This window comes from Epinephelus lanceolatus, chromosome 14 (assembly GCF_041903045.1).
Source record: "Epinephelus lanceolatus isolate andai-2023 chromosome 14, ASM4190304v1, whole genome shotgun sequence".
Classification (NCBI taxonomy): domain Eukaryota; kingdom Metazoa; phylum Chordata; class Actinopteri; order Perciformes; family Serranidae; genus Epinephelus; species Epinephelus lanceolatus.
The window spans coordinates 34,397,977-34,421,419 of record NC_135747.1 but is presented as its reverse complement, the minus strand read 5'-3'; the positions used below and the strand labels follow the sequence as shown (position 1 = coordinate 34,421,419).

Below are 23,443 nucleotides of genomic sequence, written 5' to 3'. Positions count from 1 at the left end.
CGGTTTGAATGGTAGCAGATGAGTGCGCACGCTGATACACACACACACACACACACACACACACACACACACACACACACTCTCAATCACTCTTTGTCATCTGCGTGCGTTCACGGCTCGCCTCTATAATCATTTGATTCTGCATTGATTTTGAAGAGTCACAGAAACACACACACCCACACACACATTTTAATTTAGTGCTGTTGAACATGTGTGTATTTTTGTGTGTGCGTATGTGTTATTCCTTGTGGTACTTTAAATAGCTGACTCCAGAAGTGTGTTAGCACTCACAGGGGTAAAAGCCCTTTGGTCAGCACTGTACTACGGGCACAGTCACACGTACACACACACACACACACACACACAGATGCACACATACATCATTTTGGCCCAGATCCAACATGTGGCCTGGTTTCTGCTCCTGTGGAACTCCTGTAATTGATGTGTGTGTGTGTGTGTGTGTGTGTGTGTGTGTGTGTGTGTGTACCCTCAACATGAAATAAGTCCTGCATCCGCCATCACACTGATGTAATATAATAGTTTAAACACACACACACTCACATACAAACACATAAGGATAATAACATTCCTACCTTGGACTTTAACAACGTTTATGTTTGAGTCTTGAGTTGTGAACAGTTCTCCGTAGACTGTAGAATGTTGACTGTAGAAATGAACGCAGGCTGTGACGTCACCTTTAAAATATGATTTAGCTCTCGCTGCCATTTTTGGCAGTTACATTTGAGCAAAGGAGACGGAGCCTATTTAGAGCCGGGATGGGATGATGAAATGCAGCTGAGTGTGATAGGCTCAGACAGCTGTCATTCAAGAACCCCATCTCCCCCCTCCACCCCCCAGACACACTTCTTTGTAGCTACAGTTGGTAGCTTTTATAATAATATATCTTTCTCATATTTACTGAAACTGTTACTACATCCACATAGAAGTACGTAAACAAACGGAAGGCAGATTTTTCTCATAAGTTTGAAACCCACACTGTTTACATGCATCTTAACCAGCGTGCACTTTTCTTCTTCACTGCCTTTTCTGGCGCATTAGTGCATATTTATACACGTCATCACGACCTGTAGATCAGTGAAGTAATTTGAAAACATTAGTTGGAATGTGCACGAGTGCAAACAAAACAGGGACTTGCACATTAAAGCTTTGCTCTGTATCTTTAATAGTGGCCAAAAACTCCACAGGGAACCTTTAAAGATGAATTGAACTAATGAGTCAGTGATTTTAATTGGTAGTAATTATCTGTCCTCTCACCTCCTCCTCCTCCTCCTTGTGCTCTTCCTCCAGTCTCTCTTTCATGCTAACTCTCTTCAGAAGACTCATCAGAGCGCCCTGCAGGTCCAGCAGAAAGCTGAGGTAACTCCAAAGTGTTACTTTATTATTTATAGCAGAGACTGCAGCACACTTGTAAGACTCATATATCTGATCTTATCCTGCAGATTTATTTCTACCAGGGTGCAGGAAATGTTGCATGCTGGTCATCGTGACCATGTATTATGCTCTGTCTCATCCTCCCTCTGATCCTCCTCTCTTCCAGATGATGCTCCAGGCAGGTCACTATGATCCAGAGGCGATCAGAGGCTGTGCTGAGAAAGTGGCGGTTCACTGGCAGCAGTTGATGCTGAAGATGGAGGACCGCCTGAAGCTGGTCAACGCCTCCGTCGCCTTTTACAAGACGTCTGAACAGGTACACGTCAGTCACACACATTCTTAGATTTTAGGCTGTCTCAAAGCTTGGTGCAGGAGCTGTTGCGGTGTTACCAACTGTATTTGTGTGTCCAGGTGTGCAGTGTGTTGGAGAGTCTGGAGCAGGAGTATCGTCGGGATGAGGACTGGTGTGGCAGCCATGATAAACTGGGAATGTCGGCCGACTGCGAACACCTTCTACCTCTGATTAGTAAACACCTGGAGCAGAAAGAAGCCTTCCTCAAGGTGACTCATCTCTCATTGTCTGCTGTGTCCCTACACACATACGACGACCTTTAGGCTGACATGTTGAATTAATTTGAACAATGACGATGTCTGAATGACAATGTTTCCCACAGGCCTAAATAAACAGAACCAGACAGGCTAACACACAAGAGTTTGTTTGAAAGGCTTGTAAGAAGAGAGAGATAGATTTAGTGTGAAATAACCCACTTCAACTGATTTTGTAAAGAAGAGAAAAGTCCTTGGGTGACAGCTGTTAGCAGAGTGTGTCTGAATGGTGTGGGTTTGTTAATATAATCACCATGTCCCTGTGTTGCAGGCGTGCACTCTGGCTCGAAGGAATGCTGAGGTGTTTCTGAAGTACATCCACAGGAACAATGTGAGCATGCCCGGAGCTGCAGGTCACACCAGAGGCCCCGAACAGCAAGTGAAAGGTCAGTGCTGACACTATTATGACTGACGGCACAAAAATGTATTGCTACTGTTTTTATGAAAGCTCAAATATTTATTTAAGACTTTAAGTTTTGTACTGATTTGAGTAAAAAGTAAGGCTGCACAATATGTTTTTTTAACCACATTACGATGCCAACTTGCATCATTGAGGCATTGCAAAAGACTGCTGTATTGCCCTTTGAAATTAGCAACAATTAGGGACCCACTGTGAAATTCTGGGCTGATACTGATGTTTAAAATCACAATTTGGCTAATATCTAACCAGGTAAGTCCCGTTAAGATCAACGGTCTCTTTTACAACGGAGACCTGGCCAGGACAGCAGCTACAAAAATGTTGCAACCAAACAACGACACAATAAAAAACATAAAAGATATACAGTAACACGTAGAAATATTAGGACACCTACGCACAATGGCAAGACCCAACTGATTCATTCATCCTTGTACTTGTGAGAGCTTTAAAATCAGGCAGAGACCAGTTCATGTGGTGTCAGATCTTTTGAAGGTTATTTCAAGTGAGAGGAGCAGAGCACATAAAAGCTTTATTTTTCCACCTCAGTCTGTGCACTAGGAACAGATAGCAAAACTAAAACTGGAGACCTCAGACTGTAGCTACAGTCAGATCTCTGTTCAATCAAAGTACAAATGTTTGAAGGGAAAATAGGTGTACAAAATATGTGTATATGTTTCTGTTACTGTACTGTAAAAGCTGAGAGAGTCTGGGGCAAGTAGCATCGGCCGTCACAGATGTTCGGACAATTAATGGGTGCATCTCTAGAATCAATGAAGTAAATTATAGTATGTTTGTAGTCACTATTTTGTGTGATAGACGCTGTGCTGTTTACTTTCTGGCCACTCAAAAAGAGCCTTCACCTTAAGGCAGGTTCCATTGATGAGGATTGTTTGGGCCAGTACATACAATCAGTCAGTTGCCTGATCGCCAGTGCTCAAAACATAAAATACACTTTAATACCTATTTATTTATAGCAATATTGTTTTCAAGATATTCAACGTTACCCCATATTTTCCTCATGTCATGCAGCTCCACTGAAAAGGTCGTTCGGTTTAACGACACAGATGACAGAAACTTTTTTTTCCTTGGACTGTCTTTAATCAGCTGTATAATGTCTTAATGTGTACTTGACCTATGTGCACAGCTGTAAACCTCACTGGTGAGCAGGGAGCACATTTTGGGATTAGGGAGGAAGTGTGTATTTAATGTAATTGTGTGTTTTGTGTGTGCAGCCATTCTGAACGAGCTGCTGCAGAGAGAGAACAGGGTCCTTCACTTCTGGACATTAAAGAAACGAAGGCTGGACCAGTGTCAGCAGTACTTGGTGTTTGAACGCAGCGCCAAACAGGTCAGTGTGTGTTTGTGTGTGTGTGTGTGTGTGTGTGTGTGTGTACTTTAGTGAAGCAAAAACAAAGAGTTCTGGCTGGATTTTTGCTTTGGGGAAATGTGCAGCACTAAAGGGACATCTGGTTTATTTTATCACGGAATGAGTTTATTAGGAAATATATGGAGATTAAGGATCAACTTTATCTTCTGGGTGTGTTGTGTGTGTCACGTGTGTGTGTGTGTGTGTGTGTGTGTGTGTGTGTGTGTGTGTGTGCGTGCAGGCGCTGGATTGGATCCAAGAGACAGGTGAAGTTTACTTGGCCACGCACACGTCACCTGGCGACAGCAGCGAGGAAACACAGCAGCTCCTCAACGACTACCATCACTTCAGACTTTCTGCCAAGGTACACTGTGTGTGTGTGTGTGTGTGTGTGTGTGTGTGTGTGTGTGTATAGAGTAGTTACTGGCAGGTTTATTGAGCTTCTAAGGAACTGCTGGAATCATCAGGCCAGTAGATCTAATATGTGAAAACATATATTCTGCACAAACTGCACAAACTTCTACATGTTTAAACTCAATACCGACACTCTGACACTTGTATTGATGTTGATTTATATTCGTGTAACTTTGCACTCTAAGTGAGACATGAGAGTTTTATCTGAGACAAATTATGTCTTGTTTTAAACAGGTGATAATATTCAATTCAGTCGAACATTTTAAGTATAAAACATACACATATATTTCACTCTGTACTGCATAAATAAGCAAGACTAAGAATTTTCCTAGTCGACCAATAGTCGTCATTCAGGTCCATTAGTCGACTAGTCGCCTGCATGTTTACGATATTAAGTTAATTATTAAATGATATATTTTGTTGGTTTGAGTTGAAGGTGTGAGAAAGAATAGTATCAGTAACATTGTTAACACTGTGCTACATTACAGAGAAATACAAAACCATACTAATGAACCTTCATTAATATAGGCCTATATTTTATCTACAAGTGCACGTCACACACTGAGCGAGCCGCCTGTTAATGACGCTGTGGGCTAATGGGCATGTAGCTACTTCCATGTTTCAGATGATACGTCATGTTTGTAGTCGACCAATGAAGATGAGTTTACATATCACCTTGGGTTCGTCCTTCACCTTCTCAAAATGATCCCACACTTTGGATTTCCTGCCCGACATGTTATTAACTAGCCTGTGGAATAACCGCAGGTACCAGCCCTGGAAATTAACCTGACTCCTGTCTGACTGCTGAGTGTGGACACTTCCTGTGTCTGTCCTTTCAAATTAAGGTTTTCATTTATTTTTGACAAGGTGCCACTCCTAATAGAGTTTTACTTTTTTGTTTTGTTTTGTTTTGTTTTATTTTGTTTTTTATGCGACTAAGCGACCAGTGAAATCTTGCTGACTAATGACATTTCTGGTCGACTAACATTTGGTAGACTATTAGGAAGCAACCCTAATAACCAGTATGACAACGTGGTTAACATAATATTATGTTTGTTTATACACGGACTAACAGAGCTACTTGTGTCTGACAGGCCACATACAATTCACTGCTGAGCAAAGGCTGGCAACATGAAGATGATCAAATTTCAGTGGAGTTTGGAGTTGGAAGATTTGCACGGTGCACAATGTGTTTGTTTACTAAAACTTTTTTTTTTTTTTGGGGTGACGCGACGAGTGAAGACAGAGTTAATCTCTCAAGAAAACTAAAACTGTACCAATGTGGCAACAATGGAGTGCTCTGTTGTTGCGTGATGCAACAGTAGGTGGTGATGATAGTCAGACACTTGTATGCTATTAGGACACAGCGTCATCATGTTAAACTTGGGAGCAGCTGTTGAGTCAAGTGCAACACTCAGTGGTTAAAATCGGTACACTACACCGCGTTCCAAATTATTATGCAAATGATATTTTTCTCTGATTTTCCTAAATAGTCGATGCAAATGACAGTCAGCATAATTTTCAAGTCATCAACTGTTAAAGTTTAATTCAAATGTTATTGAACAAACTTCCCAATGAAAACAGTATTTTTTTCAAAAATAAAAAACTTAAAATGCACTGTTCCAAATTATTATGCACAACAGAGTTTCAAGACATTTTCTAGGTTGTAAAGAACTGAAAATAGTCATTTGTTGAATTTGCAGCATTAGGAGGTCATATTTACTGAAATCAAAAGCTATTTCAATCAAAAACATCTTAACAGGTCAAGTTACATTTTAACATAGGACCCCTTATTTGATAGCAGCTTCACAATTCTTGCATCCATTGAACTTGTGAGTTTTTGGAGAGTTTCTGCTTGAATTTCTTTGCAGGATGTCAGAATAGCCTCCCAGAGCTGCTGTTTGGATGTGAACTGCCTCCCACCCTCATAGATCTTTTGCTTGAGGATGCTCCAAAGGTTCTCAGTAGGGTTGAGGTCAGGGGAGGATGGGGGCCACACCATGAGTTTCTCTCCTTTTATGCCCATAGCAGCCAATGATGCAGAGGTATTCCTTGCAGCATGAGATGGTGCATTGTCGTGCATGAAGATGATTTTGTTTCGGAAAGCACGGTTCTTTTTGTACCATGGAAGAAAGTGGTCAGTCAGAAACTCCACATACTTTGCAGAGGTCATTTTCACACCTTCAGGGACCCTAAAGGGGCCGACCAGCTCTCTCCCCATGATTCTGGCCCAAAACATGACTCCCCCACCTCCTTGCCTACGTCGCAGCCTTGTTGGGACATGGTGGCCATCCACCAACCATCCACTACTCCATCCATCTGGACCATCCAGGGTTGCACGGCACTCATCAGTGAACAAGACTGTTTGAAAATAGAAGGAGAAGAATAGAAGGTTTATGCATAACTGCAAGCCTCTGGAGGATCCTACACCTTGATGTTTGCGGGACTCCAGAGGCACCAGCAGCTTCAAATACCTGTTTGCTGCTTTGTAATGGCATTTTAGCAGCTGCTCTCTTAATCCAATGTATTTGTCTGGCAGAAACCTTCCTCATTGTGCCTTTATCTGCACAAACCCGTGTGTGCTCTGAATCAGCCACAAATCTCTTAATAGTACGATGATCATGCTTAAGTTTTCGTGAAATATCTAAGGTTTTCATACCTTGTCCAAGGCATTCAACTATTTCACGCTTTTCAGCAGCAGAGAAATCCTTTTTCTTTACCATATTGCTTGAAAATGGTGGTCTGCTTAATAATATGGAACATCCTTCTTCAGTAGTTTTTCCTTTAATTGGGCTCACCTGGCCAACTAATTATCACAGGTGTCTGAGATTGATTTCAGTGATCCAAAGACCCCTGAGACACAATACCATCCATGAGTTTAATTGAAAAACAAAAATTTAATCTTTATGACACTTAAATACAATTTGCATAATAATTTGGAACGCGGTGTAGTGCAGTCCAGCGTTTGCCTCAATATCAAACCAGTTTGAAAATGTTTACACCAGCCCAAACCTATTTCACCCTCTGTTAGGAATAACAAAATTAGCATGATTACACAATAAAACAGGAATATTCTGTGTTACTGAGCGTCATGTTGGAAACATCACTGACTCCTCCTGTGTGTAACCTGTGTGTTTGTGTTTACTTCTCACAGCAAACAAAGGAGAAAGTGAAGCTGCTGATCCAGTTGGCAGACAACCTGGTGGAGAAAGGCCACGCCCACGTGTCGGAGCTGAAGCGCTGGGTCAGCACGGTGGACCGCAGATACAGAGACTTCTCCCTACGCATGGGCAAATACCAGGAGAGCCTAGAAAGGAGCCTGGGGGTTAGCTCTGAGGTAAACAAACAAACAAAATACAAACGTTAGACTGTTGTCGCACATGAGGGTGTAGGTCCTCTGGTTTCGCCGAGTACATTTTGTTTCAGGTTATTGAAGACAATCCATTTATGTCCCCCTGTGCAGGACAATAAAGACCTGGAGCTGGACACTATCCCTGCCAGCCTGACAGACGACCCCGAGGTCAAACTGCGGGACCCAAACCATGAGGTCAACGAGGAAAAGAGGAAGTCTGCCAGGAAGAAAGAGTGAGTACAGGAATGAAGGCGGGAAGAGAAAGGGAGTCAAACCAAGTCTGTTCACTTTGCTGCTTCTTAACAGAAATAAAACTTTTTGTCATTTAAATTGTGACACATGAAAAGTATAAGGAAAGTTTATCTGTAATTATATGATAAGTTCTTTTGTTTGTAAATCAACAGACCTGCAATTTCATCATGATCCAAACACAAGTTGCCATGATCTGGAGAGTACTTAAAAGTGCCTGGATTTTAAATAGGTCCTTAAAAGTAGCTGCATTTAGCTGCACCTTAATCTCTGATATAAGCCTCTGTTGATTGTTTGACTCGAAAAAATTTCAGCATTGTGCATTTAGGATATTTGTATTCCTGCGTCACAGCTAGTCCCAAAGCACGTGCACAGATGCTGGTTTAATGACCTGTGGTTGCTCAACCCAAATTACAAATGGCTACTACCAAACAGTATTAATTTGACAAAACGCAGTTACTGCAAAAATATATATACATAAAACTGGAGACAGTGGGCAAATCCTCTCTGAAAAGCCATGCAAAAGGAGAAAAACACAAGCGTGTAGAGGGAGCGCTTTAAAATGGTAAACTATGCTATATTTATTTATGTAGCTAACCTACTCACATGTAATATTTTCTGTTGGTCTAAATCAATGTCAAGTATTTTTTAAATATGCAGTAGGGATGCACGCTAATATCAGTATGTCATTGATATTGACTGATACTGGCTTTAGAATGATCAGAATCAGCCAACATGCTTTTTTCTTATTTTGCACACTGAATGAATATCACATAGACTGAAAAGTATTTTATTTCATATCTCCATCTGCTGGTGGGCCGTCACGATAAGAGTATACATGTATAATATGATGTTAATTCCACGACAGAAGAGACTTGATGATCAGGAAGGAAGGATATGTCGAAATTGTTATTGGTTAATGGTCATATAAGTTGTTACACATGGGCATATTGGACATCGGCAAAAAATCCATTAGTGTGCATCCCTAATGTGCAGTGTTGAGTATTCTGCTGATTGCTGTGATCATCTAACTTTAGTCACCAAATTGAGTTGTGCTGATAAAACTGCTAGCTAGCTTATTTTTCAGTGTTGGACGTAACGTTACCTGTGTAAACACAGGTACACATCAAGATGGATGAGATTGGTTGAAGATTAGCTTTATTGACTCACAGTGTGGGAAATTTTGGGCCCAACACTCATACTGCAGCCATAGAAATACAACATGCAACATACACACAGACACATCAACATTAGACCCAACATAGCAATAAGAAACACAAAAAGATAAATAAATAACATCAGACACTAAAAATACCTCTACACACAAATGTAAATCAGCAATAATCCAATGCATAAATCTGTTCAGTCTGCAACAAGGTCTGAATCTCCTACCAGAAGGCAACCGCTTGTATTCTCTCTGTACTCTGCACAGAACAGAATTACATTAGAGTAATGTATGACTTTTAGCAGTAACAAAGTAATATAAAGCGCTACCAAAAGAATTTCAGTAATACTACAGTAAGTTGTTTGGACTAAGAGTAATGTGAAACTGTAGATCAGTTGTTTGATGTTCACAAAAACTTTTGGGAGGTGTTTAAAAGTTGCTGTTAGCTCGTTAGCCATTATGTGGTGTCCACACAGCTGTCAGCGGCCTTAAACTGCCAGAATCAGACCTAGAAAAATCCATGAGAAAGGCTTAACTGAGGCAATAAATAGGGAGTGCTGCACTGGGTTAAGGCACTATGTAGTTATAAAAAATCACGTGCTCTTCGAGGATGGGGCAAAGAGTCACGTAAAGATAAAAAAAACAATGACTGGTCAGCTCACTCAGTGTAAAAGTCTGTGGTACAGGCAGGCAGTCCAAAATGCATCCAAGATTTCGACTAGAGTAGGGGTGTCCCCGTCTAAGAATTTTCATAGTGGAATCTGATTTGACAGATTTTTCCTTTAGCCGACTAATCGTTGAATCATGTTGTTTTCCCCTTCATGGATTAATGAGCTCATTTGCGTCAGTTTCCACACCAGAGAAAAGAGCTAAAGCACCCAAACAAACAAATTTAATTCTTCAGTTGGCATAATAAGATAATAATGATAATAAAAGTAAAAGGGTTATCATTTTATCTTTATCTTTATTTCTTTCACTTCATCACGGTATGATGCTCTGAGCGCAGACGCGCTGCAGCCTCATCCATGTCTTTAACAGGAGTCGTTTCTGACTCCTCAGAACTTGTCATTTCATTCACAAATTAACATCCAAAAACATCATCATAACATTTAGAAACAGTTTTCCTTCTTTCTGACTTCAAGTTACTTCATTAATCAACTCAGGTTCAAACAAGTTCATCCACACGGACCGTACGTCACCGCTCTCAATTGTTTGGCCACGTCGGACGAAAAATTAGCCAAATAAATGATCAGAGTCTATCAAGAAAACAATCAGCGGTGAAATTTGTTTCAAGACACTTGAGGTAAACAAATAATCCTTCAAAAAAGTTTGATTTGAGAGCACATACCTCCTCCAAAGTGTTTGATTATGCGCTCCGCCACCGTAAATCATCACCACATGATTCCCGAGCGCGGCACCGCTGCTGCTCACCGCTCCCTCAGGGGATGGGTCAAATGCGGAGAACAAATTTCACGCGCTCAGGTGTGTGACAATCAGTGGGACTTTAACTTTAAATCACCGTAGGCCTCGATGCTGCTCTGATGGTCCTGCAGCGCACTCACTCACCTCAGCTTATTTGGATTGAGCAACTGGGTGATTTATTCATGCGTAGTAATGATTATGCCTACTGATTAAACGCACGTATCATTTTCAATTTTTTATTAACAGAAATTAGGCTGATGTTTGTATCAAAATAGGCTATATATCATGAATTACTAGAAAACAAATACATTCTATGTCAAATCAAGACGTTCAGCAGCAGTGAGCACTCCCATATAGGCAGAATGGTACGGTCTTGTGTCATAACCACATTTTGCGACGATTCGACGGCAAGACTGGCAGTCGAATCAGACTTCTCCGAATCGAATCACCGAATCATCGACTATTCGGGGTCACCCCTAGACTAGAGAGTTTTCATCGGAGTGTAAAATGCATTGGAAGTTGGTGTGTGTGTGTGTGTGTGTGTTTTGTGTGTGTGTGTGCAATTTAAGAACTTGTGTGGGGGTCATGTGACACAGTTCACCTGATATATGAGTGTAGCCCTACTAGACTAACACCACATTGAAAGAACCTGCAAATAAAAATTAAGCAAATGTATACTGTATGTGAATTACCCATTGTATACATTTACTTCATTTTCATTTGCATTGTCTTACACTGAGTAATTCGGAAACTGTAAATTAGTTCTCAAAGTGCTTGAAAAGTCCTTGAAATGTATCATTAGAAAAGAGTGGCAACTCTGAATATAGTTATCGTATATCTGCGGTAATTCACTCTATTCAACCGACAGTGTTTTCTCCATCTGCTGTAATAAATCATCTGCATCACAAAGTTCAGAATTTAAAGACATCACAAACACAATTTACAGTCTTACAAATCTTCTCTGAAATGGTTTTGTTTTGTCATGAATTGTTAAAAGAAAGAAAAGGAATAAAACACTTGGGAAAACATCCATAACTTGATCCTTTTTTGTGTTGTTTCCTTCAGAAGTCTAAACTTTTATTCTTGTCTCAGGTTCATCATGGCTGAGCTGCTGCAGACAGAGAAGACCTACGTCAGAGACCTCCACGAGTGTCTCGAGGTATGAGAAACTGTTCTGCTTGTCCGATTTTGTTTTGACACAACAAATATTTTCTTGTCTGCCTCACCCATCTGTCTGTCTATCCGTCAGACCTACCTGTGGGAGATGACCAACGGTGTGGAAGAGATTCCTCCAGGCATCGCCAACAAGGAACACATCATCTTCGGCAATATGCAGGATATCTGCGACTTCCACAACAAGTGAGAGACACAGAGTTTGTTTTTAACTGAGCACAGTGGGCAGGGGAATCTGACGGTCTTTATTCAAACTGGTCAACTGGTCTATTCTCACCAACTTAGGACATTTTTGAAACCAGATGTGGGAAATCCCTAGCAACAAGCACACAGCATAGCAACAACCATGTCGTATTATATACTTCGTTTTTACGCAGTGGGAGTAGGCAGAAATCTGGAAAATAATCATCCTTCATATACACCCCACAGTCCCTCCACCTCACTCCCCGCCCCTGTGGACTTGCGTTCGGAGGAAGGCAGGCAGCAGCTTGGGTGACAGAGCTTTGATCAGGGGTTGTAGTGGCTTGAATTCTGCCAGCATAAACCTCTGAGCGCCAGGTGTCACAGCAGGCTGGTGGCCAGTGGCAGCGCTGGGTCTAACCTGTGTTACGGCAGCAACAGAAAGTTTGATGATCTGACGGGGAGTTGGGGCTGTCCGGTCCCCCAGAGCTGGGGTTTGCACTGGTTGGGTTCTGGTCAATGTGGCATTTTACTGGACATCCGTCTCTGGAGCTGCTGCCTGCTCTCCTCCCAACGAGGTGGTCTGTAGCAGCGGGGAGTGAGGCTGAGGATACACTGTGATTCCAGGCTCTAGTTAACATTAGCTGCATTAACTTGAACATGAAGCTGCAGCCGTGAGGCTCTTATTAGCAGAAGAACACTTTCTCTTTATCTCTGAAATGCTTTTCTGATATTGACTATTGTTTTGATTATTGTCAGACTCTCTTTTCAGCAAGTGCGTCTTCTTTGCGGGTTGCTTTGCATTATAGGCAGTTGTTGCCAATGCTGGAGCAGCAACTTTGTCTGCAGAACTCTTCGCCATTTAATCAGGCTTTAACTAGGACGGACATGTGCAGCTGCATTTGTAAAACAGCCACTAGGAACACCCTCTCTCTGCAGAGACTTGATTGTCAGATTTTCTGAAGTCTGAAAACAGAGCCAAGAGGAGGCGCAGAAGTCTAGTTTACTCTCAGTCTACGTATGGTACAGTTTCATGATTCCGCAATCGCCTAATCTGACATAGTGACCGTCGGAACAAACAAAATTGTTGTGTAGTGTGAACCCACCATTAAAGATTTACTGTTAAAGTCTGGCCACTTGCAAAACCCCCCAAGGGGAACTTGTTTTTTTGCCAGCACTGTAGCTGTCGGGGAGCTGAAAATGTGTCTTTGAGGTTCGCCTTTGTAGACTCCCTGGGGAACCCCTTTGTTTCTGATCTCCTTGTGGTACCTCAGTTTATCAAGGAGACATTTTCTTGTACTCATCGACCCCATATAGATGTTAAAGGAGCTTCTTACCCTCAGGATTTTAGAAAGAACGATGAAAGCCAGATCACAGGATACAACACATCGGTTTTTATTTCGAGGTCCTGAAAAATATTTGGGGTAATTCATTTGGTAATCTGTTAGATTAAAGATAAAAAATGGCTGATTGATATAAAAGAATAAAAAGTGCATGTTGTGATCTTTTTGTTTGTGTGTGTTTCCAGTATTTTCCTGAAGGAACTGGTGAACTATGAACAGCTACCAGAGGATGTTGGTCACTGCTTCGTCACCTGGGTGAGCCTGAGTCAGCCTTTTATAGCAGATGGTGTCAGAACAAAGTGGCAGTGACGTCTGTCCTCTGTCCTGATAAGGGGGGTGAGCATGAATAGATCATGATAAAATCACAGTGTATAATTTTAAACATTTCTCCTCTCCTATCCTCTTCCTTTTTTCCAGGCTGATAAGTTTCACATTTATGTTGATTACTGTAAAAACAAACCAGACTCCAGTCAGCTCATACTGGAGCACGCCGGCACCTTCTTCGACGTGAGTAAACCCTTCATGAAAAACCATTCACATGTCACTGCATATTAACGTGATGCCTGCTCCTGTACAAGTTTCGGGGGAAATAAACAGATGCTCTCCCTTATAACTAAAGCGGCAGCATGTCATGATTGAAGTGTTGCTTCAGTACGAAACACAGCAGTTAACCCACAAGGGCTCGATGCAGGGAATTTGTTGTGATTGGGCATGAACAAGATTAACAGGACTCCAAACTATCCTTTAAATTAAGCACTCCTGGAGGTACTCTGTCAGGTACTTTGATTAGGAAGGGAAAATCAGTTGTGAGCAGCTGCAGGGTTTTAATTTCCCTCCTGCAGCTGGAGATGATGATGATGATGGAGTAGTTTACCTGTTCTGTCAGCAGATGGCGTAGTTTGGTCATTAAAAGTTTTTAATCCCAGTAACAGCAGCATGCTGAAATTATCATGTAACATTCATCTGTGTGTGTTTGAACAGGACATTCAGCAGAGGCGTGGACTGGCCAACTCCATCTCCTCCTACCTCATCAAACCAGTCCAGAGGATCACCAAGTACCAACTACTGCTTAAGGTAGATGCACAAGCGGGAGCGGGGGGCAAATGATCACATTTATAAACTGAGAAGGACTGAGTTTCAGGAGCTAGCTAGTGGTCATGACAGATATTTTTAGTCTGTTATGTTTTTCTGCTCTGCCATGCCCTCTCGTCAGATTCTTTGTTATATATTTCATAAGGCTGATCCTGAATAGTGAACTATTTGATGGTTTAGTTAAGTTTAGTTTAGATTATTGAAGAAGGGACAGTGCAAATTAATAAATACACATGGTATAAAAACGCCAGAATTAGCCAAAAGGTTTTTCATCTGTAGTCCCTCGGCCAAGATGTTACACAAGACTACCTAAACTACAAGAAAGCACAAAAAACAATTAAAAAAAGAAACAGTTTAAAAGACTGTTTGAACACATCAAGAACTGATTTTAACACGTTTTTAGTCACGAGAGTGTAACAATCATCATATGTGTGATTCAGTGTTAAAACTTGAGGCAGACTTGATGCAATATAAAAAGGACATGCAATTTCTAAAAGCACTAGAGGCAGTAGTGACATATTTTCATATAGAACAACATTGCAACACCAGCAGGACGTGTTACTAGCAGCAGCAGTTTAGTGCTCACATGTGTATGTATTAATGATCCATTGTTTTAATTGATTGCTGAAGGATCTATAAGTTCATCTTTTAAAACAAGGACGGGAAGCTGATTTCCACTCTCTGAGGATAACCTTTTTTGTTCTGACTTTACCAAACATGAGGTCTTGTTGTATCAGTGTTGGAAGAGTCGGAGAGTAGCTGGAGCAACCCAGTATCACAGAGAGACTGTCAGGGATTAGCTGACTACTGTACCTCACATGTGATCTGCTCCCCTCTTCTTCTGCAGGAGCTACTGTCATGTTGTGAGGAAGGTAAAGGGGAAATTAAAGATGGTTTGGAGGTGATGCTCAGTGTTCCTAAGAGAGCCAATGATGCCATGCATCTCGCCATGTTGGAGGGTAAGACACCGTTCATACTACTGATTAATTATACTAAAGCTGTCAACGTTGCTTCTGTTCTTATTGGAATTCATATTTTTTGTCTGGAAGAGGATTGGATTTAGATTACATCAATGAAAATCTTTAAATCCATTTATTACTTTACTGTTGACCACTTTCCAAGACATTCTATAGGTTTGTTTTAGTTCCTTTTTCTCCTCATGGCTGTAAGTGTGTTCAGACTTTGAGCATCCTGGTTGATATAGCGTCTTGGTCCTCCTCTTCCTCAGGCTTTGAGGAGAATCTGGAGGTGCAGGGTGAGCTGATCCTGCAGGACAGCTTTCAGGTTTGGGATCCACGCTCTCTGATCAGGAAGGGGCGGGACCGACACCTCTTCCTGTTCGAGTTCTCCTTGGTCTTCAGCAAGGAGATCAAGGACTCAGCTGGCAGAACCAAGTACCAGTACAAAAACAAACTACTGGTGAGTGTGTGTGTGATTCCCTGCATGGTTCACTCAAGTGCAGCAGGTGAATGTTAGACTGCTGTCACCCCCTCTTTTTACCTTGTGTGTGTTTGCATATAAGAAAAGCTGCTCTGTGTTTTAATCAAGCAGATGTTTCTCTGTCACTGACTCAATTTTGATAATTACACGTTGTTTCTTCCTCGCTGTTCTGCAGACGTCGGAGTTGGGGGTAACCGAGCACATTGAGGGCGACCCGTGTAAATTTGCTCTGTGGGCAGGAAGAACTCCCTCCTCTGATAATAAAACAGTGCTAAAGGCAAGTAAAACATTTCATCTGAATGGAAAAAGCTTTCTGCCCTGTGATTAGATTAGTAAACGCTGCTTTGCTGCCATTAAGAGGTATTATGGTACGTTAATGATAGTTATTCTGCTGTCTCTCCTCCAGGCGTCCAATATGGAAGCTAAACAGGAGTGGATTAAAAACATCAGGGAGGTGATACAGGAGCGCATGACTCACCTGAAGGGGGCGCTGAAGGAGCCTCTTCATCTGCCTAAAACACCAGCACTGAGCAAACCCAGGAATAACACTAGGAGGTACACAAGGACACACAAACATCATTTACACCTGTTAAGACTAAACTTGATTTTGGATCAAGAAGTGTTGATGAAAGATGTTAGTGCTCACAAAACCTATGTCAGTGCAGTCAGTATCCTTTTGAATACTAGTTGTAAGGTGTATTTGTTTCCACACATGGTGAAGAAACGCATCGAAAGCTTAAATTGGGATTGCTTTGTCTTCATGATCAGAAACAATGTTTCTATAGGTAGAAATATTCACACTGAGGACAGAAGGGTACGAAAGACAGAATAAAGCTTTAAAGGGGAACTTGTCTATTTTTCAACCTGGACCCTATTTTCCCGAGCAGTACGATACAGTTCAGTTCAGTACGCTCATTTTGCCATTTACACTATGAAAAGTTGTGGATGGTACCAATGGAACTGTTCCATACTGTCCTCATGTTTGGTCCCCCCTCTGTTGGGGTCCCCAGCACACAGATCTGGTACTAAAAGGTGGAGCTGTGAACACTGCAGTCTGATTGGTCAGTAGAGGACGGTCACTCTGCTCAGGGCTGAGTTGTGTCTGGTTTTGAGGCTCATGTAACCACTGTTCATACTGTGGAGAGTTTTATTAGTAAACTGTAACTATAAAATGAAAGGATGTTTTGCTGCCTCTCACAGCAGCTGGAGTCTGAGAAAATATAACTTAATTCACTGGGCTGACTGCCGGCGACTTTTAAGGTAGAACGTTAACTTGTGATAAGATAAGATAAGATAAGATACACCTTTATTGATCCCATAATTGAGAAATTCCAGTGATGTTAATTGATGCATGAGTTGACGACGTGAATCCATCAGCACACCTTAAATTTCAGGCGCGCTGCTCTTACCTTAGAAGGACTTAATGCACAAACCCGCTATTTTTAAATATCCCATGGAGAGAGACTCTCACTGCAGCCTGTTTTATTTTGTTCTGAAAATGTTTGCGTGCAGCCTCGTTCTGTGGACGATAAACGAGGTGCAGACTGATAAAGGAGAAAATACAGTGAGTGCTGGACGGAGCAGTGAGTGACAACAACCCCGCCCACATTTAAGAGGACTGTTTGCAGTGGAAACACTAGGGTCTAGGTACCATGTCTGAAGGGTTACTTTTGGTTCCAGAGGTACCATATCAATACCCTGGAAATCCAGAGTTCTCGCTGTTATGGACTAGTCAAGTCTAAGGATGTCAACAGCTCAGATGATGGGCTAGCCCTAACCTGGAGTGTGATTGAAGGAAACAAATGGAGGAAAGAACGGAACAGCGGACTGGTTTGCCAGGCACGAGAAATAATACAGGTAGGCCAGCTTACCAGGTCCGCAGGCTAGGTGCATTCAGAGGCTGGTCAGTCAGTCCAGGCACCGCCAGCTCTGGCCGCGGCTCCTGGTGAGCGGCGAGCTCCGTCCTGGCTCTTCCCAATAGTTCAGTTTTTTTTGTAGTTAAAATGGATCCGAAAACAAACATAAACTGGTTTCGCTCTCAAAGAGTCTGTGGCTTGGCTGGGTTGGTGTGGCTGTCGTCCTCTTCAGCGGCACTTTCAAAAATGGGGGGACTCCTCATGACATGGAAGCAAACATTTTTCTCTGCCACTCTCACACACCTGAATCTTGTCACCTCATTAACTAACTCCAGAGGGTGCGTGTGCACCTCAATGATGTGACGTAAACAAACACACAGCTCAACCATACTTTTATTTCTCAGCGGAAACCAGTCCAAAACGTAAATGAAAGACAAGGAAAAGGAAAAGAAAAGAGGAACTATAATCCCCCTATCACTCCTAACATCGCGAGAGCACAATTTGAATTTGCTCAGCGAGTCACTCTGGTAGTCAGTAATGATGTTCATTACCTATGCCCATGAAACCGAGCTGCACCAATCACATCGGTGTATCTGATATAGGCGGGCCAGAGGCGAGCTAAACAGATGACGACAGCGCTGCAACGACGAAGTCCAGAATCAGTCAGTAAACACTGCAACATGGCTACAGATGAACACCAGTTATTTGAAACAGCCGCTACAATGAACGAGTTAGACTTGGCTTTTTCTCTAAAAGAGGAACAGAAGACGGCGCTGGAATCTTTCCTTTGCAAGAAGGACGTTTTTGCTGTTTTGCTGACCGGATATGGCAAGAGTCTAATCTACCAGTTAGCTCCACTGGTAGCTAAGCGTATACGTCACCCCGTGTATTGTTCTGATTGGTTGTAGTGTTATCCGGTTGCTTGCAGTGATATTTACAAATGCATGCTTGGTGCCGCCCCTCAAGTTGGGACATTTTCATTACTCATAGCCAGACCCTAAATCTTTCTAGATTTGGGTCTGGATTTCCAGGGTACCATACCAAAACTGTTTGGTGGAAACGGGGCTTTAGAAGAATAATCTGACCCTGTCTGTGGCAAAAAGCACTTTTAGTGGAAATAAATCGACAATAACTAATTGCCCGCAGGGATTACAGTGCAGCCTGTTTCGTGCCTTCTCTCTCAATACTGGACCAGTTTCAAAAGACTGTTGTTCCTGTGACTCACTTAGACACAAAAACATGGGACAATAGGGTCCAGATTGGAAAACACCAAAGTTACCCTTTAATAACCCCCCTTCCCTTTTTGTTTGCTGTCTAAACAAAAAGTTTTTTGTAGTTATGTAACAGATTCAGTCCCAGTGTCAGTATGTTACTCTTCTCCTCTTTATGACATATCTGCTCCTTGCACCTGACCTACAGACGTGCAGATTTTCACACACACAACTGACCCTCACCGGCTGAAGTAAATATTCGGTAAAGTCACTGCAGCAGGTACTTCACATTTGAGTGATTACCTCCTCACATACTTATGCAACAAGGAGATCTGAGACATGACTTTTTCCCACCTTTACTGTTTACACAACTTGAAATGACATCATTGTAAACAGCGGCGCTGTGGGCAGAAACCTCATCACAGTGGTAAAAACGTGTCATCACAGCAGACTGAAACCTTGAAACATGTGTATTTAAAACAATGTGAGCACAAGTGGTAATATTCTCCCATCTGTTACCATAAAAAGGCGACAACATCAGTGTCACATTCTCACACTGGAGCTGTTTGTGTCTGCCAGTGATCCAGATGAAGATATTATGAATCTGTCTTTGTGTTCAGGGAGGGAGGTGAAGATGGAGACAGTCAGGGAGACGGCAGCAGCCAGCCAGATACCATCTCCATCGCCTCCAGGACGTCGCAGAACACTGTAGACAGCGACAAGGTAGGAGACACACACACTCACAGAGCTGCTGCTCCTTGATGAGCTGATGACCCACAGCTGTCTGAGCGCTACAGGGTCTCCCAAGCAGCTACAAAGGGCAGTAGCAGGGGCTGTGCATGTGCCAGTGGCAGAGAGACTGTGTGTGTGTGTGCACATGTGTGTTCTCTTAAACTACATAGAAGCCAAATACTGTGAGATACATGCAGCACCATAATTGTGAACGTATCCTTGAGTTTACATGTAGGTTGAGGTTATTTGTGTGTGGAGGTGTGTGTGTGTTGTTGATGTGTGTGTATGAGAAGTATCCAGTAATGTCACCATGTGAGCAGAGAAACATTCAGAGATGAAAAACCTCTTCAGGATGTGTGCAGGCGTCTGTGCCGACGTCTCCTACCAACCAGCCTCTCACATCCAAGTAAGCCCGTCTTTAAACTTTTATTTTGAAGTGCACAAATGATAAAAGAGCACAGGAGTCCTGTCCCCTTTGGTTTGGTTTTAAATTAGAGGTATGTCATGGCCTCTCGAAACTGCAGCTTGTTTCAATTATTGAATTAAAAGTTAAAAGATTTCAGTTTTTAAGGAGCAGGGTCTCCCAGCCTTTATCTGTCATGGTGCTCTGTGTCTAAAGAATTTGGCACTGCTTTAGTGCGAACAAGTAATAACTGGTAAAATTTAATGGCATAGGGTGTGGATGTATGCTCAATTACAGAGTGACTCTCTGTGCTTTGTTTAAAGGTCTACTATCAAGTTTTACAGGTCAGGTTCGCGTGCGTGGGCGGCATGATGGTGCAGTGGTTAGCACTGTCGCCTTACAGCAAGAGGGTTATGGGTTCAAACCTGCCAGCTGGCTGGGGCCCTTCTGTGTGGAGCGTGTTCTCAGGGTCAGGGTGCTCCAGCTTCCTCCCACAGTCCTGCAGGTTAGGTTAACTGGTGACTTTAAATTGTCAGTGGTCGTCTGTCTCTGTGGAATAGTTGGGCCACCTGTCCAGGGTGTAACCCAACTCGCATCCAGTGTCAGATGGGCTGGATAATGGGTCCAGTGTGCTGGTGCATTACTTTAAATGTAACTGCAAGGGCAGGGTAAACTGTTTAAATGGAGTGAAATGTGTCAGCCAGCAGCAGCAACCATGTTAATTGTCAGCTGATGAAGCAAACAGTAAAGTCATGTTACAAAGGACAAAAGCCATGGTAGCTTTTCTAGTTGACAAATAACTGCCTGCATGGTCAGTAATATAATAAAAATATGATTTTATATGAGCCTGAATGACTTCATCAGTTCTCTGTCTTATCAAACTCCCTTGACTTGTGTGTGTTTGTATGAATCGTGGTCATGGTGACGTATACAACGCTCTCGCCGCTGAAAAATTCAGTGGCAGATCCAGCGTATCTACTGGATCTGCACCATTGGGCTTGTTTAAGATGGACCAAGCCATGCACAATGCATGACGTTTACTTTTGTGTCCGACTTCCTCCGACTTGCTCTGTCATCTTACAAAAGTGGACCGGATAATGTTGAGCGAGAGAGACAGGAGCTGCAGTTGCTCTCCACCGACTGCAAGACCCAGGGCATGACGGCCAAAGCCTGGCTTTCACCTGATCTAACAGCTGATTGGTTTAGATGTTGACTCAACAATATGACATTTTAGATAAACTATTATTTTTTGTTGAATTTCAGAGATTTTGATTTGTCTGATTTGAAGGTTTATTCTGTGAACAGGAAACATGTTGTGTGACTGATGGTGAAGTTTAGTCATCAGAGACTTAATACATTCATCATAAACTATACAGAGTCTACTGTATATTAACTTTGGACTGTTTTAATTATTGGAGTAACAGAGAGACTTGTCATCAGTAGGATGTGAGGTTTCCTAAAATAAAATCCCTAAAAAGCCCTGAGTATATCTGACTGATCTGTGATAAAAGCTGTTGTCTTGTACTTTTATTCCTCTGAAAATATGAACCTTATAGTCAGACACAGTTTATTCAGCCTGTGTAGTTGAGGGGACAGGTCAAACTGATATGATGCTGATTTACAGGAGAATTCATGTCAAATGGAGAATAAACCATGAACATAAATTACAGCTCACCTGTGAAGCATTTTAATATCAATCAGTATCACATCAGACAGGATGTGACTGCGTCTGTGGCTTCCTGTACTCACTGAAGGCTTATAAAACTGTAGGGAAACTGTCCGACTTTACCGCACCATGACGAAGAACAAGTCATGGGAATTTGATAAGACAGACTCGATGAATGTCAGTCAGGCTCACATTAAATCATATTGTGAACATTACTGTCCATGTAGGCAAATATTTGGCAACTAGGAAAGCTGCCATGGCAATGAATGAAAAGTTAATTTGTAAGCAAGCAACAAACGTTAAATCTGCAGATTCTGAATGGAGCTCGGTGCAGCACTTGTTTTGGTTCTGATTCCACAATTGTATCCGTTGTTTTGATATGAACTGGCTGTCCGCTGTCACTACAGTGCCTCCCTTCTCACTGCCATGCATGCGCGCACATACACGCACACACATGCACATCCACCCACACAGATGTCCATCATGGCCTCCCACTGTAGTGTTACACAGTGTGGCCTTTTCACCGTGCAACCCCACGCCTACACACTACCCTGTCTCTAAATGTCAGCACCATGCACACACACACACACACACACACACACGCTTGCACAGACTCTTCCTCACTCAGTCAGATTGGTCTTTGCAGTGCAGCTTGTGCTCTTCTGTTTATTTTACCATTGTCTCTATTAATACCACTGTAGAATTGTCAACTTTATTTCTCATTTTTTTGTTTGTCTATCGGTATATGTGTGTACAGTACTTGTGTGAAAAAACAAAATTCATATATACACACACAGGTCTCCTACTGTACTGTATCTCTGCATATATGATTTTATACTACATGTCTGAGGTCGCTCTCCTCGCCCCCTCCTGTCCAATGAAAACATCATAATGAATTTTTCCAGCCTTTTTTTAAGTGTGGGTGTGTTGTTGCTCTGCTCCGGTTTATTGTTTCTAGGATTTAGAAGACTCTAGCGAGCTATTTTTGGATCCTCCTCTTCTGTTTTCCTGAAAACATCAAAGAAAAAAAAACAGTTCCTGTTTTTTGTTTTGATCCGTTTCGTATTTCATGTGCTGACACAGCAGAGCTTAAACTGTGAGCCGTGTTGTGTGTGTGATTCTTGGATGTGGCTTGTGGCTTTTTCATGTATTACTGGTTTAGATTAGGCTGTACATTGAGGCTGAGAGCTCTTTGTGTGATGCGACTACAAAATAAGAATTGGCAGCATGCAGGACAGAGCTGTGAGCTGCAGAAGGCAGAAGTATAAACAGGGCTTTGTTTAGAGGCATGCAGGGATAAATAAATTGCCATTGTCCCTTCCCATCCCCTTTGTGCAGGGCACTAATTTGCTTTACCTTAATCTAATTATCTTTTGTTTAAGCACAAATGTGAAGTGGATGACTACGGTGATACTGGAGGCGCGTCTAGCTGGAGACGTTTGTCCCAGGAGGTTAGTGGAAGCGTGGCAGTGTTGTCTCGTATGTGGAGGGCGACGGTGCTCCATTTTTGTTGCATTCCCATGGCTCTGCCAGCCCTCCAGGGATGTATTATCATAAAGTATACCTAGTCTGTGTGTATTTTGTAGTTAAGACAAGCCGAGATGTTTGCTGAGTCAATTATCTGATGAGGCATGTTTGTTTAAAGCTGAGCTGCTCTGAAGTTGCACTTTGTGCTTATTATCTCACTATAGAAGCCTTTGACTTCAGTCCTGTGAGATAAACACGGTTGGAAAATCTGATGTAGTAGAAGCTTTTGTTTTTTTGCAAATCGGCAGTTTACTGTTTCAGACGAATCAAGATACAGCAGCTAGACTGAAAACATGACAGGTGGATGTTTGCGAGTACTTTATTTCCGTCCTTGAGGAAGAACAGCTTAGCCGCACTGTCTGGTTTTAGTGTCTGAGTTTTTCCAATTGTGAAATGTTCAGTGAGTCACAATCAACTGGGGGTGTGTGAGGATAAC

At 42.2% G+C, this 23,443-nt stretch overlaps 1 protein-coding gene across 2 annotated transcripts in view; it reads left to right on the top strand.

Annotated features, from left to right (window-relative positions):
* The window catches only part of kalrna (kalirin RhoGEF kinase a), a 219,025-nt gene that overhangs the window by 109,612 nt on the left and 85,970 nt on the right, over positions 1–23,443 (top strand). For both annotated transcript variants that reach the window (XM_033613134.2, XM_033613126.2), the window contains exons 21-38: positions 1,309–1,377; positions 1,559–1,708; positions 1,804–1,953; positions 2,270–2,384; positions 3,649–3,764; positions 4,024–4,146; positions 7,351–7,533; positions 7,660–7,781; positions 11,477–11,543; positions 11,634–11,743; positions 13,266–13,335; positions 13,498–13,587; positions 14,062–14,154; positions 15,020–15,131; positions 15,401–15,591; positions 15,788–15,889; positions 16,019–16,167; positions 19,300–19,402. In XM_033613134.2, the coding sequence (XP_033469025.2) occupies positions 1,309–1,377; positions 1,559–1,708; positions 1,804–1,953; positions 2,270–2,384; positions 3,649–3,764; positions 4,024–4,146; positions 7,351–7,533; positions 7,660–7,781; positions 11,477–11,543; positions 11,634–11,743; positions 13,266–13,335; positions 13,498–13,587; positions 14,062–14,154; positions 15,020–15,131; positions 15,401–15,591; positions 15,788–15,889; positions 16,019–16,167; positions 19,300–19,402 (2,115 nt within the window). The remainder of the gene's footprint in view (positions 1–1,308; positions 1,378–1,558; positions 1,709–1,803; positions 1,954–2,269; positions 2,385–3,648; positions 3,765–4,023; positions 4,147–7,350; positions 7,534–7,659; positions 7,782–11,476; positions 11,544–11,633; positions 11,744–13,265; positions 13,336–13,497; positions 13,588–14,061; positions 14,155–15,019; positions 15,132–15,400; positions 15,592–15,787; positions 15,890–16,018; positions 16,168–19,299; positions 19,403–23,443) is intronic.